The 15,444-nt window shown below is 31.3% G+C and overlaps 1 protein-coding gene across 2 annotated transcripts in view; it reads right to left on the reverse strand.

Moving 5' to 3' along the window:
- The window catches only part of LOC101895484 (calmodulin-binding transcription activator 1), a 180,981-nt gene that overhangs the window by 15,183 nt on the left and 150,354 nt on the right, over window positions 1-15,444 (reverse strand). For both annotated transcript variants that reach the window (XM_059120576.1, XM_059120577.1), the window contains 6 exons: window positions 14,360-14,495; window positions 7,345-7,561; window positions 6,086-6,141; window positions 5,764-6,027; window positions 4,065-5,522; window positions 45-1,607 (listed from right to left, as the gene is read on the reverse strand). In XM_059120576.1, coding sequence (XP_058976559.1) covers window positions 45-1,607; window positions 4,065-5,522; window positions 5,764-6,027; window positions 6,086-6,141; window positions 7,345-7,561; window positions 14,360-14,495 — 3,694 coding nt within the window. The remainder of the gene's footprint in view (window positions 1-44; window positions 1,608-4,064; window positions 5,523-5,763; window positions 6,028-6,085; window positions 6,142-7,344; window positions 7,562-14,359; window positions 14,496-15,444) is intronic.

Consider the following 15,444-nt stretch of genomic DNA (forward strand, 5'->3'; position numbering starts at 1 on the left):
AACTTTTAATCTCTCTTCTAAACTTTAAAATAATTCAAACTCACCAATGGCGTATAGCCATGAGCATCCTGACTAAAGGCATCGATTTCTGTTTCCAAAATGATATGAGGATTTTCCGTACGCCATGTTAGCAAAGCGCACACCAACTTATTGTAGCCCAAAGCAGCGGCTAAATGCAACATAGTCATACCCTTATAGCCGGCATTCCAGGTTACTCCATTAGCCGAGGCATTACTTTGCCATGTCATCTTAGTTAGCTGATGACAATAGCTAACCAATTTTTCCTCCAAATTTCCCTGTAGTGAGAATATTTGCTGTGAGGCTGGTAGAGCTTCAACGCTTTCCGGCTTAGTTTGCAGTGATTCCTCAATGGTGGTCAAACGATTGTACAATGAAAATTTGTACAGACAATCATTGGTGTTATCATCAAATGGAGCCTCTTGGTAGACTGACATTTTATATTCGAACATGACGGAATCGGAAATAACATAACCATCCAAAGAGACCTGCATGGTGGCAAAGCCCACCTCATGGGCTGGGCAATAGCAACGTAAAACGCCTTCTTGTACCATTACCGTGGGAACAGGCTGGGAATCAAATAACACTGTGTACTGGCAATCCATGGTCCAGGGACCAGCTACCAAAACCTTTACACCACCCTCAGGATATGACCAATCAGGACTGAAGTCACAGATCTTCAAAAATTTCTTGTCACTCGATAAATCCTGATGTCCAGCAGAGCCACTGCTTTCATAAATTGGGAGATTTGTTAGGTGTTGATGACATGAATCTGCCGTGGAATCATGTCCAGTCATATGATGACCCGTTACACCATTTGCAGCCTGTTCCAGGGCCGTATTAGACAAGGCCTGTTTATCATCCAAATCAAGTTCGGGAAATTCGACGAGCATATCAAATGCATCCAAGTGGGCAAAGACATCATCGGTGTCTTCATCATCAGCATCGGCACCGGCCGATAACTGATCTGGTTCACATTGTGGTCCATCGGCTACAGGTTCCACATTCTGACCACCACCATTGGGATTCATGAAATCCAAAGAATTCAGCAGCGTATTCTCATTGGGCATATTGGCTATAAGGGTACGCTGTATATCCTCGTGGGACAAATCCAGGGTCTCGTTGAAGAATCCCAAAGTGTCCTGCAATTCGGAGGAGGCAGCGTGAGACTGCTGTTGTTGCGATTGTTGTTGTGTTGCGATGTGACTTTGCTGTTCGTCTTCTAGATTTTCAAATCCAATTGTGGATGAATTAACAATGCTATTGTTGTTGCTGCTGCTCGTATTAGTATTGTGTAAATTATCATTGTTGTTTGTGTTGCTGTTGTTGTTCGTTTGGTTGGAATTGGGATTGGGGTTTTGTTGTGACATGGAATTGTTACAATTGGAAGCGTCTGATGCTGCACAACCTGTTGGATTCTTATTAATAGTACAATTGTTGTAGTCATCTAATTGATTGTTCCTGTTGTTGTTGTTGTTTTCAGTTAAATTGTTGCTGTTGTTCACATTATTTGTATTGTTGTTGTTGTTTATGTTTATATTATTATTATTTGTAATTTTGGAAGTATCTAGCTCGTTGTTCGAAGACATCTGTAAATAAAGTGAAAGATGTGATTAAAATTGATTGAAAATCATATCAAGGGTTAACAATTCCAGTAGACATATTATCGTCTATTAGCATTAATAGGATATGGAAATGTTAAGCATATCTACAGGAAATCTTAACATTTGTTAACATATCTATAGGAAACGTTATACACTGTTAACATTGTTTAGGAAATGTTAACTACTGTTAACATTTCTATAGAAATGTTAGACGCTTCCTGTGGAAGTGTCAACCACTGTTAATATTTTTATGGACCATGTTAAGTTCTGTTTACATTTTTATAGGAACTGTTAACTTCTATTAATATTTCTAGTGGAAATTTTTGCCTGTTAATATTTTTATGGACCATGTTAAGTTCTGTTTACATTTTTATAGGAACTGTTAACTTCTATTAATATTTCTAGTGGAATTTTTTACTTCTGATAAAATTTATATAGTAAATGTTTGCATCTGTTAACATTCCTATATGGAATGTAAACATTTTTAACGGTTACATCTGTTAACATATCTATAGGAAATACTAACCCCTGTTAGTATGGAACATGTTTACTTCTGCTTACATTTCCAAATTAATTGTTAACTTCCTTTAAAATTGATATAGGAATTTTTCAGCATCGTAAAAATTTCTATAGAAAATGTTAGCCTCTGTTAACTTTTTTTAAGAAGTTTTAACCTCTATTAATATTTCTATAGGAAATTTTGAACTGTGTAAACATTTCTGTAAGAATTATTAACCTATGTTAAAATTGCTATGGGAAATGTTAACCTCTGTTAACATTTCTGCGGCAAATCTTAGCCTTCCTTAACAATTCAATGGGAAATGTTAACCTCTGTTAAAATTCCTATAGGAAATGTTAACCTCTGTTAAAATTTCTATGGGAAATGTTTACCTCGTTATTATTTCTGCAGAAAATGTTAAACTCTAATAACATTTATATTGAAAATGTTAACGTCTGTTAACATTCCTGTAGTAAATGTTAACCCCTGTTAAAAATTCGATGTCAAATGTTAACCTCTGTTAAAATTTCATAGGAAATGTTAATGTCTGTTAATATTTTTATGGGAAACGTTAACATAACATAGGAAATATTTACATCTGTTAACATTTCTATTGACTATGTTAACCTTTGTTAAAATTTCATAGGAAATCTCAACCTATGTTAACTTTTTATGGGAAACGTTAATATAATATAGTAAATACCTCTGTTAACATTTCTATTGAATATGTTAACATCTCTATGGCAACATTCCTAACATTTCTATGGGAAATGTAAGCCTCCGTTATTTTTTCTACAGAAAATGTTAAACTCTAATAACATTTCTATTGCAAATGTTAACGTCTGTTAACATTCCTATGGTAAATGTTAACCTCTGTTAACATTTAATAGGAAATGTAAATTTCTGTTAAAATTTTCATGGAAAACGTTAACATAATATAGAAAATCTTTACCACTGTTAACATTTATATAGAAAATGTTTACCTCTGTTTACATTTCTATTGGATATGTTAACCTCTGTTAAAATTGTATAGGAAAGCTTAATCCCTGTTAACATTTTTATGGGAAACGTTAACATAACATAGGAAATATTTACATCTGTTAACATTTCTATTGGCTATGTTAACCTTTGTTAAAAATTCATAGAAAATCTCAACCTCTGTTATGGGAAACGTTAATATAATATAGTAAATGTTTACCTCTGTTAACGTCTCTATGGCAACATTCCTAACATTTCTATGGTAAATGTTAACCTATGTTAAACATTTCTATAGGGAATGTTAACCTCTGTTAAAATTTCTATAGGAAATGTTACCCCTTGTTAACATTTCTATGGGAAATGTTAGCCTCCGTTATTATTTCTAAAGAAAATGTTAAACTCTTATAACATTTCTATTGCAAATGTTAACGTCTGTTAACATTGCTATGGTAAATGTTAACCTCTGTTAAAAATTCGATGACAAATGTTACCCTCTGTTAACATTTCAAAGGAAATGTAAATCTCTGTTAAAATTTTCATGGAAAACGTTAACATAATATAGGAAATCTTTACCTCTGTTAACATTTATATAGAAAATGTTTACCTCTGTTTACATTTCTATTGGATATGTTAACCTCTGTTAAAATTTGCATAGGAAATCTCAACATCTGTTAACATTTTTATGGGAAACGTTAACATAATATAGGAAATGTTTACCTCTGACATGTTGAGTTTTGTAATTCTTATTATTATTTCCGGCTTGCAGATCAAATTTTGTAATTTTGCAATTTCTAACAAAATCCCTTTCTATTTCAAATGTAAATTAAGGTAGTCCCAGAATTCCCATCCCTTTCTCAAAATATATCCCTTTTTCAATTTTATGTTCTTAATTGAAAATTTCTTTATAGAATAATCGTAAAGTGTGGTCATTTTTTATTATTGCAATAATTTCTATTTCTCCATACCTGTGTATTTTCTGTTGTTGTTGTTGTTGTTGTGGTAGTGCTACCGATATTGTTATTATTGTTGTTGGACTTTTGATTTACATCCATAAAATTCTGTGACGATGCAGATGGCAAAGTTGAAGACGACGATGATGATGATGAGAGAGACGTTGAAGATTCCGAAATGGAATCAGATGAAGACATCATTAAATGCGGTTGCTTATGATGTTGTTGTTGCTGCTGCTGAGTGTGATGATTGTTGTTGTGTGTGTTTTGTGATGGTGAAGATAAGACAGCGGTGGAGGCAACGGCTGTGGAGGGTTGATGTTCTGGTGACATACACATGGGCTCAACAGTTGAGGAGGCTGATGATGAGGATGAGGGGGTTTGCTGTTGTTCTTGCTGCTGCTGCTGTGGTGGATGTTGTTTATTGTTATTGCTTTGTTGCAATTTATAATATTGTTGTTGCTGCTGTTGTTCTTGTTTTTGTTGCTGCTGGGTGTTGACATGGCCTAGCATCGAATTATTATTGGAAGAATTTATTTGCTGTTGCTGTTGTTGTTGCTGCTGATTGTAATTAGTTGTATATTTGCTGCCATTGGGTCCATTATTATTTATGACATTTAAATCATTTGGCTTCTGATGCAAAACTGTAGTTGATGCTGTTGTTGTTATTCCAGTTGCATTGATATTTGTGTTGTGGTTGATTTTATTACTGGCATTAACCCCACCTCCCCCACTGACATTGGTGGGCGTTACATTAGCTGTATGACTTAACATATTCACATCTAAACCAACCCCAGGACCGGCCGAAGAATGTGAATTTGATTGACTTGTAGGAGTGGACATCACTGACGTGGTTGATGCTGAGGAGATGGACGATGATGTAATTGCGGTTTGTTGATTAGCTGTGGCACTACTCGAAATATTGCCACTGTGTTCCATTGCAGTAACGGTTGTCTTGGCAATTTGGAAGCGATGCTGTTGTTGTTGCTGCTGCTGGTGCTGTATGAGTTGTGTTGCACTATTGTAGCGTTGTAAATTACTAGCACCACCAACAACGCTAACAACACCGTTATTATTACTGACTATCGCATTGTTGCTACTGTTGGCGCTGACTTGCATTTGATTGAAATTAGTTTGATTTGTTTGCATTTGCTGCTGCTGTTGTTGTTGTTGCATTATTAAATTATTTCGATTAGTCATCATTTGCTGTTGTTGTTGCTGCTGCTGATGGTTGCCAACATTTGTAGCACTGTAATGATGCTGTCGATACTGTTGTTGTTGCTGCTGCTGTTCATTGTGTGGCGGTATAATTTGGAATTTAATTGCCGATTCCTGTGGCAGCTGCTGAGTCGGCGCATGATGACCATGACCATGGTGTTGCTGTTGTTGTTGCTGTGGATAATGAGAGTTCTGCGTGTCCATTGCATTGCTAGCCTCGCGTATTGCCCTCTTATCCAACCAACGAGAATAGAGCTGTTGAGAGGGAGAAAGAAATTTTTATAGTTGCCCAGGAAACAAGAAAATCCTATTTCTTTCTAAAGAAAAAAGATCTGTCTCTAATAACCAAAGAAATCAATTATCAGTAATTGACGAACTTTATTCTATAAAAAAATTGGTTCTTAGTAATTGAACAATTTTTTCTACAGCAAAAAAAAATTGATCCTCAGTATCTGAGGAAACATCTTCAGTAGAGATATATCATATAACAACTCACCTTTGGCCCCACAACAACATTCGGTGTGGCCGGATTATTACCGCTGTGAGCAAAGTTTTCAACCGAATTGGAAGCCGGCAAACGTTTCTCATTCGAAGATTTAATTAAACTGGGCCTTCGCATCACTGGATGAGTGCAGGTTTTACCATCGGCACATGAGGCATCGCCACAGCCACAATCCAGCTGTTTGACCAAGGCAGCCTGACGTGATAGACGCTGTTTCTCCATTAACTGGCATACAATGGATTCAACGGTTTCGGCAGTCTGGAAAAAATCATATAAATGAAAATTTAAAAAAATAATGATAATAAAATAAACTTACCGATATTTCGATATCATTGCCAGAATCCGATTCATCATCTGAGGTTACTGTTGATACTGGAATGATTCGAAAAAATGAGACAGATTAGAAAACTAACTGCTTTCTGATAATGCAAATGTCAATAACTTTAATTTCTATAGAAAATATTGTTGATAAAAATAATATAAATAGAAAATATTGTCGATAACAAAATTTCTACAAAAAATATAGTCGATAAAAATATTTTCTATAGAAAATATTGTAATATATTGTCTATAACAATATTTTCTATAGAAATTACTGTCGATAACAATATTTTCTATATAAATTATTGTCGATAACAATAATTTCTATAGAAATTGTTGTCGATAACAATAATTTCTACAGAAATTTTTGTCGATAACAATAATAATTTCTATAGAAATTTTTGACGATAAGAACAATTTCTATAGAAATTGTTGTCGATAACAATACTTTCTAGAGAAATGATTGTCGATAACAATAATTTCTATAGAAAATGTTGTCGATAACGATAATTTCTTTAATTCTTTAGTCGATAACAATAATTTCTATAGAAAATATTGTCGATAACAATAATTTCTATAGAAATTGTTGTCAATAACAGTAATTTCTATAGAAATTGGTGACGATAACAGTAATTTCTATAGAAAATATTGTCGATAACAATAATTTCTATAGAAATTGGTGTCGATAACAATCATTTCTATAGAAAATATTGTCGATAACAATAATTTCTATAGAAAATATTGTCGATAACAATAATTTCTATAGAAACTATTGCCGATAACAATAATTTCTATAGAAAATATTGTCAATAACAATAATTTCTATAGAAAATATTGTCGATAACAATAATTTCTAAAGAAATTGGTGTCGATAACAATAATTTCTAAAGAAATTGGTGTCGATAATAATAATTTCTATAGAAATTGTTGTCGATAACAATAATTTCTATAGAAATTGTTGTCGATAATAATAATTTCTATAGAAATTGTTGTCGATAACAATAATTTCTATAGAAATTGTTGTCGATAACAATAATTTCTATAGAAATTGGTGTCGATAACAATAATTTCTTTAGAAAATATTGTCGATAACAATAATTTCTCTGGAAAATATTGGGGATTACAAAAACTCCTTAAATAAGATTCACATCAATTATTCTTTTTCTAAATATTATTGATAACTCCTATAGAATATTTTGTCGATTACGATATCTTGTTATGTTTTTTTCTTACTCTTAAAAAAATAATACTTACACATTGGTTTCAACTGGCTAACCAGCTCCTCCTTTGTCCATTCTTTTTTATCGCCCCACAAACTGATGCTCGGCGCAATGACGGCCATTTTATTATCATCCGGATATGGGACATTTAAATAGTGTACCAAAACAATATCCGGATTCTGTAATAGCCAGTAACATCTGCGATGAAATGTGGGCAATATGGCAGAATGTACATAACAACCATAGATGCACTACAAAAGATATCAAAGAAAATGAAAGGAAACTTTTGATTAGTTGAATCAAAACAAGACCATAAAAATGTTGTATTTTTTTTTTTTTTATAAAAGGGAAATATAAATTAATATGGAATTGGAAAAACATATATAATTTTATAAATAGTTTACGTGATGTTGGTCAAAATTTTTATTTTAGTTTTCCTTGAAATATAATAAAAAAATGGAAATTTAAGAATTGATAGAGCAGCAGGTTTATGGATCACTGATGATAACTTTAACGACGATCATTTTAGGATTAAAACCATGCTTCATGATTCTTTGAATTTAAAAATTCACCATCCATTCTTTGGATTCAAGTTTGAAAAATGTATAATAATTTCTCCAAATAAAATGTTAAAGGTAAATTTTTGATATTTCTTTCTCAAAGCCATCCATAATAAATACTATAGATGGCAAAAGGTCATAGAGCAAACAAATTTATTTTAATTTTTCCCCAAAATTCATTTGTAAACAGATTTTGACTTATGACATATTGGTGAACTCCCCCAATTCCTTGACAAACAAAAAATAGACATCCATATTTTATTTGCCTTCTTTCAAAACACCCAAAGGGCAAACAAACAACACTAAAAATCTTTGTAATTTCAATAAATTTATTAAAATTGCAATTCTCTACGAAGAATAACAAACAGATTTTGCCAGTTTTTTTTATTCGTTCGTTCAGTTTTACTTATTTGGCAGATTTAGTTAAGGAGGAAATTCAAGATGCCAGAATAGAGACGCACAAACAAAAGGAACAGCCTCCAAATTGGGTGTATTTCGAAAATAAAATAAAAAAAAGCAGTCAGAGAGACATGGGAAGGGGGAGACGAAAAAACTATCAGTGGCAAGTGCCAACCCTTTTTTGCCATAAGAATTCCAAGATGAATAGCAAGAAAAAAAGTAGAAGCCAGCTGAAATGATAAATTTTTATTTTCTGATATACCGCTGTTTTGTAATCTAATTCATAGACATTATTGTGGAAGCTCCAAGCAAAAGAAAAAAGTAAATATGGACAAAAAAAAGCAACCGACTTTTTTTATAGTTGGGAAGGAAGGGGAAAAATAATGGATGAAGTGGGACTTTAGCGCACTTTTTACAAAAAATAATAAAAAAACGTTCAAATTAAAACAAATATTTTCGATAGCAGAAATATAAATTATTATCGATTTCAATATGTTCCATAGAAAATAATGTCAATAACAATAATTTTTGTTGAACAAATTTCTGATAACAATAATAATAATAAAAATATTATCGATAGCAATGATTTGTATAGAAAATAATGTCGATAACAATATTTTCTAAAGAAAATACTGTGGACAACAATAATTTCTATAGAAAATATTTTCGATAACAATAATTTCTGTAGAAAATTTTTTCGATAACAATAATTTCTGTAGAAAATATTGTCGATAACAATAATTTCTGTAGAAAATATTGTCGATAACAATAATTTCTATAGAAAATATTGTCGATAACAATAATTTCTAAAGAAAATATTGTCGATAACAATAATTTATATAAAAAAATATTGTCGATAACAATAATTTATATAGAAAAAGTTGTCGATAACAATAACTTCTACACAAAATGTCACCGATAATTTCTGTAGAAAATATTGTCGATAACAATAATTTCTAAAGAAAATATTGTCGATAACAATAACTTCTACACAAAATGTCACCGATAACAATAATTTCTGTAAAAATATAGTCGATAACAAATTTTTCTGTAGAAAATATTTTCGATAACAACTATTAAAAAAAACAAATTGTCGATTCTTGTAAAGTGGAGTCGATAACAAATATGCTGTCATGGTACAATGAAGAGAAGGTAGGTCAACTTTGAAAAAATTGCAAGTATAGATGTCTACCTGTTTGGCTTGTAACGTCAGAAATAGTATCAAAACAATAACAAAATCAAACAACTTGTTGCATTTATTTTGAATAAATAATTGAAAACCGCGAAAACTTAATGAAAGATCCACACTTCTTTTCAAAACCAGGTTCTATATATCTCTAAAGGATTATTTCGCTACAAAAACTCTAGATTTTGTTGATGCATACAATGAAATAAACATTTTGAAAACATCCGAATTTGAATGCTTTTTTTTTAATTTTTTTTGTTATTGAAAAGAAAACACACACATAAACAAAAAAAGATGACATATTAAGCCAAGAAAATAAAAAAATTGAAATCATATGGCATCATAGCCCTACCTTGATATCATTGTACCATGTATGCTGTATTTTTTCTGTCCCACTGTCCCAAAAAATTCACAAAAAATGAAAAATGAATGAATAAACGTTTGTGTTCATAAACATATTAGTTGTAGTCAGTTATCGCGTTAAAAATATTCCAGACATTAGACAGACGCGTTTGTTGTTTTAGCATTTCCGTCTTCATATAAAACATAAATCTTCCCAGAGTACATTGATGTCTTTCCAACTCTCAAGGAATCTGCCAAGCGAAAAAAACAAATACTTGACACCGACCAAGGAAAACAAACAAAAAAAAAGTATTTACATCCACTTTTAAAGACATTTATATTGGGAGAGCAACAAAAAAAGGACATAAACGTAAATAGGTTGGCAAATATAACTTTCATAAAAATTAAAACCTTCTAACAACAAAACAACGACAGGAAAAACAAACAAAAAATTGGCGTGAAATTACTCTGATTTTAATTTTGAAACTAAAAACACTTCCCTTTAGCCAAACGATGATGGAAAGTGAAAGAGACACCAAACAATAAAAGATATGTGTTAAGGAGAGTTGTTGTTATAGATTTAAGTCCTTTTTTCCAAAAACCGACCAATTTTGTACTACTAGAGCATTAGTTACAATGGGAACGAATGGACAATACTTATATATAAAATTTAGTTATCGGTAGCATTTTTTTTTAGAAAAATGATAATCGAATATTTTTTTTTAGAAATTAATGTTATCGACAATATTTTCTATAGAAATTATTGTATCGACAATATTTTCTATAGAAATTATTGTTATCGACAATATTTTCTATAGAAATTATTGTTATCGACAATATTTTCTATAGAAATTATTGTTATCGACAATATTTTCTATAGAAATTATTGCTATCGACAATATTTTCTATAGAAATTATTGCTATCGACAATATTTTCTATAGAAATTATTGTTATCGAAAATATTTTCTATAGAAATTATTGTTATCGAAAATATTTTCTATAGAAATTATTGTTATCGTCAATATTTTCTATAGAAATTATTGTTATCGACAATATTTTCTATAGAAATTATTGTTATCGACACCAATTTCTATAGAAATTATTGTTATCGACACCAATTTCTATAGAAATTATTGTTATCGACACCAATTTCTATAGAAATTATTGTTATCGACACCAATTTCTATAGAAATTATTGTTATCGACAATATTTTCTATAGAAATTATTGTTATCGACAATATTTTCTATAGAAATTATTGTTATCGACAATATTTTCTATAATAGATAACTATTGTTATCGACATTTTTTTTAAGAAGCTAGTGTTATCGAAAATATTTTCTATGAAAATTATCGTTATCGACAATATTTTCTATAGAAACTATTTTTCTATATTGTTATCGACAATATTTTTTAACTATTGTATTTAACTATTGTTATTGGCAATATTTTTGTGGAAGTTTTTGTTATCGACAATATTTTCAATAGAAATTATTGTAAATGACATTAGCTTTTATGGGAATCGATGTTATATTTAATGAAAATTACAGTTATTAAATATATGTTCTTTGGTATTTATTTAGTTATTTTGGTCGAAAAAATACTGCAAAAAAGAAACAATCCAGAAAATAAACCCTAGAGTATCACGATGGCATTGACGAACAAAAAGTGAACAAAAATCTGTTTTTATGTCCACTGAAATTTTTGGACGGGAGTAGAAACGAGTAATTTTCTATGTTTCCGTTAGGAAATCATAATTCATGGCATTTTCCGCCAAAAAAAAAAAAAAAAAAGAATTTTCTGCAAATCCATAGCTCCCAAAAATATTCTTAAGAAAAAACAACATACAAATCCAACAAAAACACTCAAGATAAACATGTACGACCAGTAGTGTTTATTTAGTTGTACAAGCAGCCCAAAACAAAAGGGTCAACAAAGAACAAAAAAAAAAAAAAAAACAGAGGCAAAAAAAAAAATAGCAAACAATCCCCGAATGCCAAAGTAGCTCTTATCCCAATCCTTACGCTTCCCCTCCCATCTAATTCACAACTCTCCGTTTATCGCTCTTCTGTCTAATTGTCTAAAATTCTTCATTAAGTCGTAAATTAATTCCAAAGAAAATCCTTATAAACGACGCTAATTTGTCGGCCCTTAAAAACACTTTGGATTCTTGTGAGTTTCGTGCGAGAGGAAGGAAGCCAAGGGAATATGTATTCCATGTGGTGACTGGATTTGCTTTTTGGCCATTTTATCGTCTTCATATGTGTGAAAGAAAAACATTTACACTTATGGGATTTGTAGTTCCGATTTGAGAATATTGCACTTGAAAAGCTTAATTGCTGGACACAAAGGGAAACAACGGAATTTCATCGAGTAATTTTGATTTGAATTCAAGAGAATGTGAGAAAAATTTAAACGATTCAATTTTCAAGAGAATAATTTGATTTAAAGAAATTTTGGATTAAACATGACAACAAAAAGTTAACGGTTATGCTTCTGTTAGGATTTAAAGTTTTGATTTATTCTGGGACCTAGGTAGAATTTCATGAAAAATAATTTTGTGATTTTTTGACTTGCTGCAATCTCGTTTAAATTAAGGTTTCAACCATTTTTTGAAAGAAAGAAAAAAAAAACAATTTAAACGTTACAAGTTATCCTCCACCATTTGAAAAAAATTTGGAAATTTTCAAAAAAAAAAAAATAATAATAATAATAATAAAATAAATAAATAAAACTTAGAATCCGTTAAAAATTTTTATTAAAATCATAAAAATACCGAATTTACTCCCCATACGAACACGTAGACTCGAATTGGATTAAACATGACAACAAAAAGTTAACTGTTATGCTTCTGTTAGGATTTAAAGTTTTGATTTATTTTGGGACCTAGGTAGATTTCATGAAAAATAATTTTGTGATTTTTTGACTTGCTGCAATCTCGTTTAAATCAAGGTTTCAATCATTTTTTTTGAAAGAAAGAAAAAAAAAACAATTTAAAAGTTACAAGTTATCCTCCACCATTTGGAAAAATTTGGAAATTTTAATAACATTTAAAAAATAATAATAAAATAAAATAAATAAATAAAACTTAGAATCCATTAAAAAAATTTACTCCCATACGAACACGTAGACTCGAATAGGCATTTTCTGTCACAGGCTGCAGTACACATATCAAGGTGAATAATGTCACTAAAATCATCAAAATGTCGAATATAGGGTGGTACAGATATTTAGGTGCTATACGAAGACCTGGACCTTCATAGACAATTTTTGTCATAGGCTGTAGTACCCATTACGAATTTCAAATATGAAATTTAAAACAATGTAGGTGAATAATGTCACTAAAATCAACAAAATACCGAATATAGAGAAGTACCGTTATATGGAGGCCATACGACGACATGGGCCTGCATATGCAATTTTCTCTCATAGGCTGTAGTGCCCATTACGAACTTCAAATACGAAATTAGAACCGAGTCCGATGAACACTGTAGCTAAAATCATCAAAATACCGAATATAGGGTGGAACAATTATATGGGGAATATAACTAAACGTGGACCTATATATACATTATATTTTATAAATTATTTTTTTTAAAGCTGGCTGTAGAGAAGCTGTATAGAGCGGCAGTAATGCTATTAAAGATGCCCCATTGAGAACCGGCCTAAATAAAGAGGAATTTACGTTTTATATGCCTTTTATTTCAAAATTACTTCAGATAGATATAACGAAAAATCGAAGGCGTGATAGATTTGATTCTTTAAAATTCGTATAACAATGACATGAAAAATAAAGGGTCCACAACTAGTACCTACACTAGCTCATGATTAGATTAGTTTTGAAAGAATTTATTGGAAAGCTCATGCACCCAAAACGAATCACTGTTTGGTACGGATTTTCCCCAGATGCAAATGAGCAAGGAGTAACCGCTACGCTTACGAGCCATGTTGAACGAATTTTTGTTCACAAAAATTGAAGAGAACGTGCCACGCAGCCGAAGCAAAACTCAATTTTCTGTTATTTAACGGATTCTACATATATGGACAATTATGTGCAAGATGATTTCCGTTCCGTAGGAAATAGTGGGCACGATTTTTAAAATATCTAAAATGAGGGAGATAACCTTACGTAGCAGAGTTACTTTTGTTACTCAGGATAATGGAACAAACTTTAGAATAAACCCCGACACTGTTTCTAAAAATCGACTCGATATTCTCCCTATTAGTAAATTAAAATTCTAAATTTCGACCAAATCCGTAAAATCAAAAGAAATCAATTATCATAAAAATACTTAAGAGTGAGTGTTAGTGTTGCTAGAGGTGGTACACTTTGGAGACATGGAATCAATTTTCAATACAAAGTATCATAAAAATAAATTAGATTCGTTTAAGACCATAAACAACTTTGTCTCAGAATTTCAAACCCCTCCGCGTAATTAAATTGAAATGTACTGAACAGTACTTCTTGATGAATCACACACACGTGATCTCGCTTTCCAATCTCAATATAATTGAATAAGAAATAAAGAGAATTTTCCCAGCAAATATTTTTTTAAACGTACCTCTGTGCCTTGTACTTTAAGTTTCATGTGATCTTCACGTGTGGTTTTGCCATCTTTGCGTTTCTTCCAACAGTAGCCGTCACGTCGATAACGCACCTTTTTACGGGAGTATAACAATAGAGAGCCACTTTTCGGTCTGAAAGAAATAACAGACAATAATAAACATTGAGTAAAAAATTAATTTTCGGCATGGTTTACATTGATAACAAAAATAGGTTAAATATACAGTCGAACACAGCGAATCATTATAAAAATGAAATTTATATTGTTATACTGGTTAAATACATAATATAAAAAATATATAGAATAGTATTGGCATCTTTGTTCGGGTTGCAAAATAGTTAGTCTTTATTCCATACTTGTTGTTTTTATAAAAAGAGCGTTTGTTTATTAGTGGAGAGTGATGGTAATGTTTACCAGGGGGTAAGCCAAGGTGGCTTCGAAAAGAGCCACCAAACCCTCATAAGTTCCCCTTTTTGTCTGGGGCATTTCTCACAAGAATTATTTAAAAACAAGTTAAAATATATCAGTCGGTTTTTCTGAAAGGTGTATACCCTCGGCCAATATTCAATCATTTAACTATATACGCTGATTTCTGTTATGATTATTCAAATTGATGACCCTCTGTGGGGTAGGTTCCGAAGGAATGGGCCAATGTTGTCCATTTCGTATCGGGCCTAAATAAATATGATATAAATATTGCGACGTGCCGGGTTAAGATATGCGATAATTTTTAGTAAATGTTAAAATGTGCTTGAGGTACCAGATATAGTCGACGGGAGTATTCAATTTTCATACTTCATCTAATACACATAAAAATTTTGGTATTGGCAAAATTACAAGAAAATCGAAAATGTTATCCAATTTTATGCGAAATCATAAATTCCATATTCATCTCAGGATTCTGGTTGAGAGAAATATTTAGATATAGCAAGTTGGAAAGAATCGCTGACTTGTTTCGGAATCGGATGTTAATTTCGCGTTTTATCGGTTTCATGGAGAGGGAGGTACCAGAAGTAGTGGACCGATATATCCCATCTTCACAGCAAATGTTGTGTTATTAAAAATATTGTCATGTTTGTAAT

The sequence above is a fragment of the Musca domestica genome, unplaced genomic scaffold (assembly GCF_030504385.1).
Source record: "Musca domestica strain aabys unplaced genomic scaffold, Musca_domestica.polishedcontigs.V.1.1 17, whole genome shotgun sequence".
Taxonomy (NCBI): domain Eukaryota; kingdom Metazoa; phylum Arthropoda; class Insecta; order Diptera; family Muscidae; genus Musca; species Musca domestica.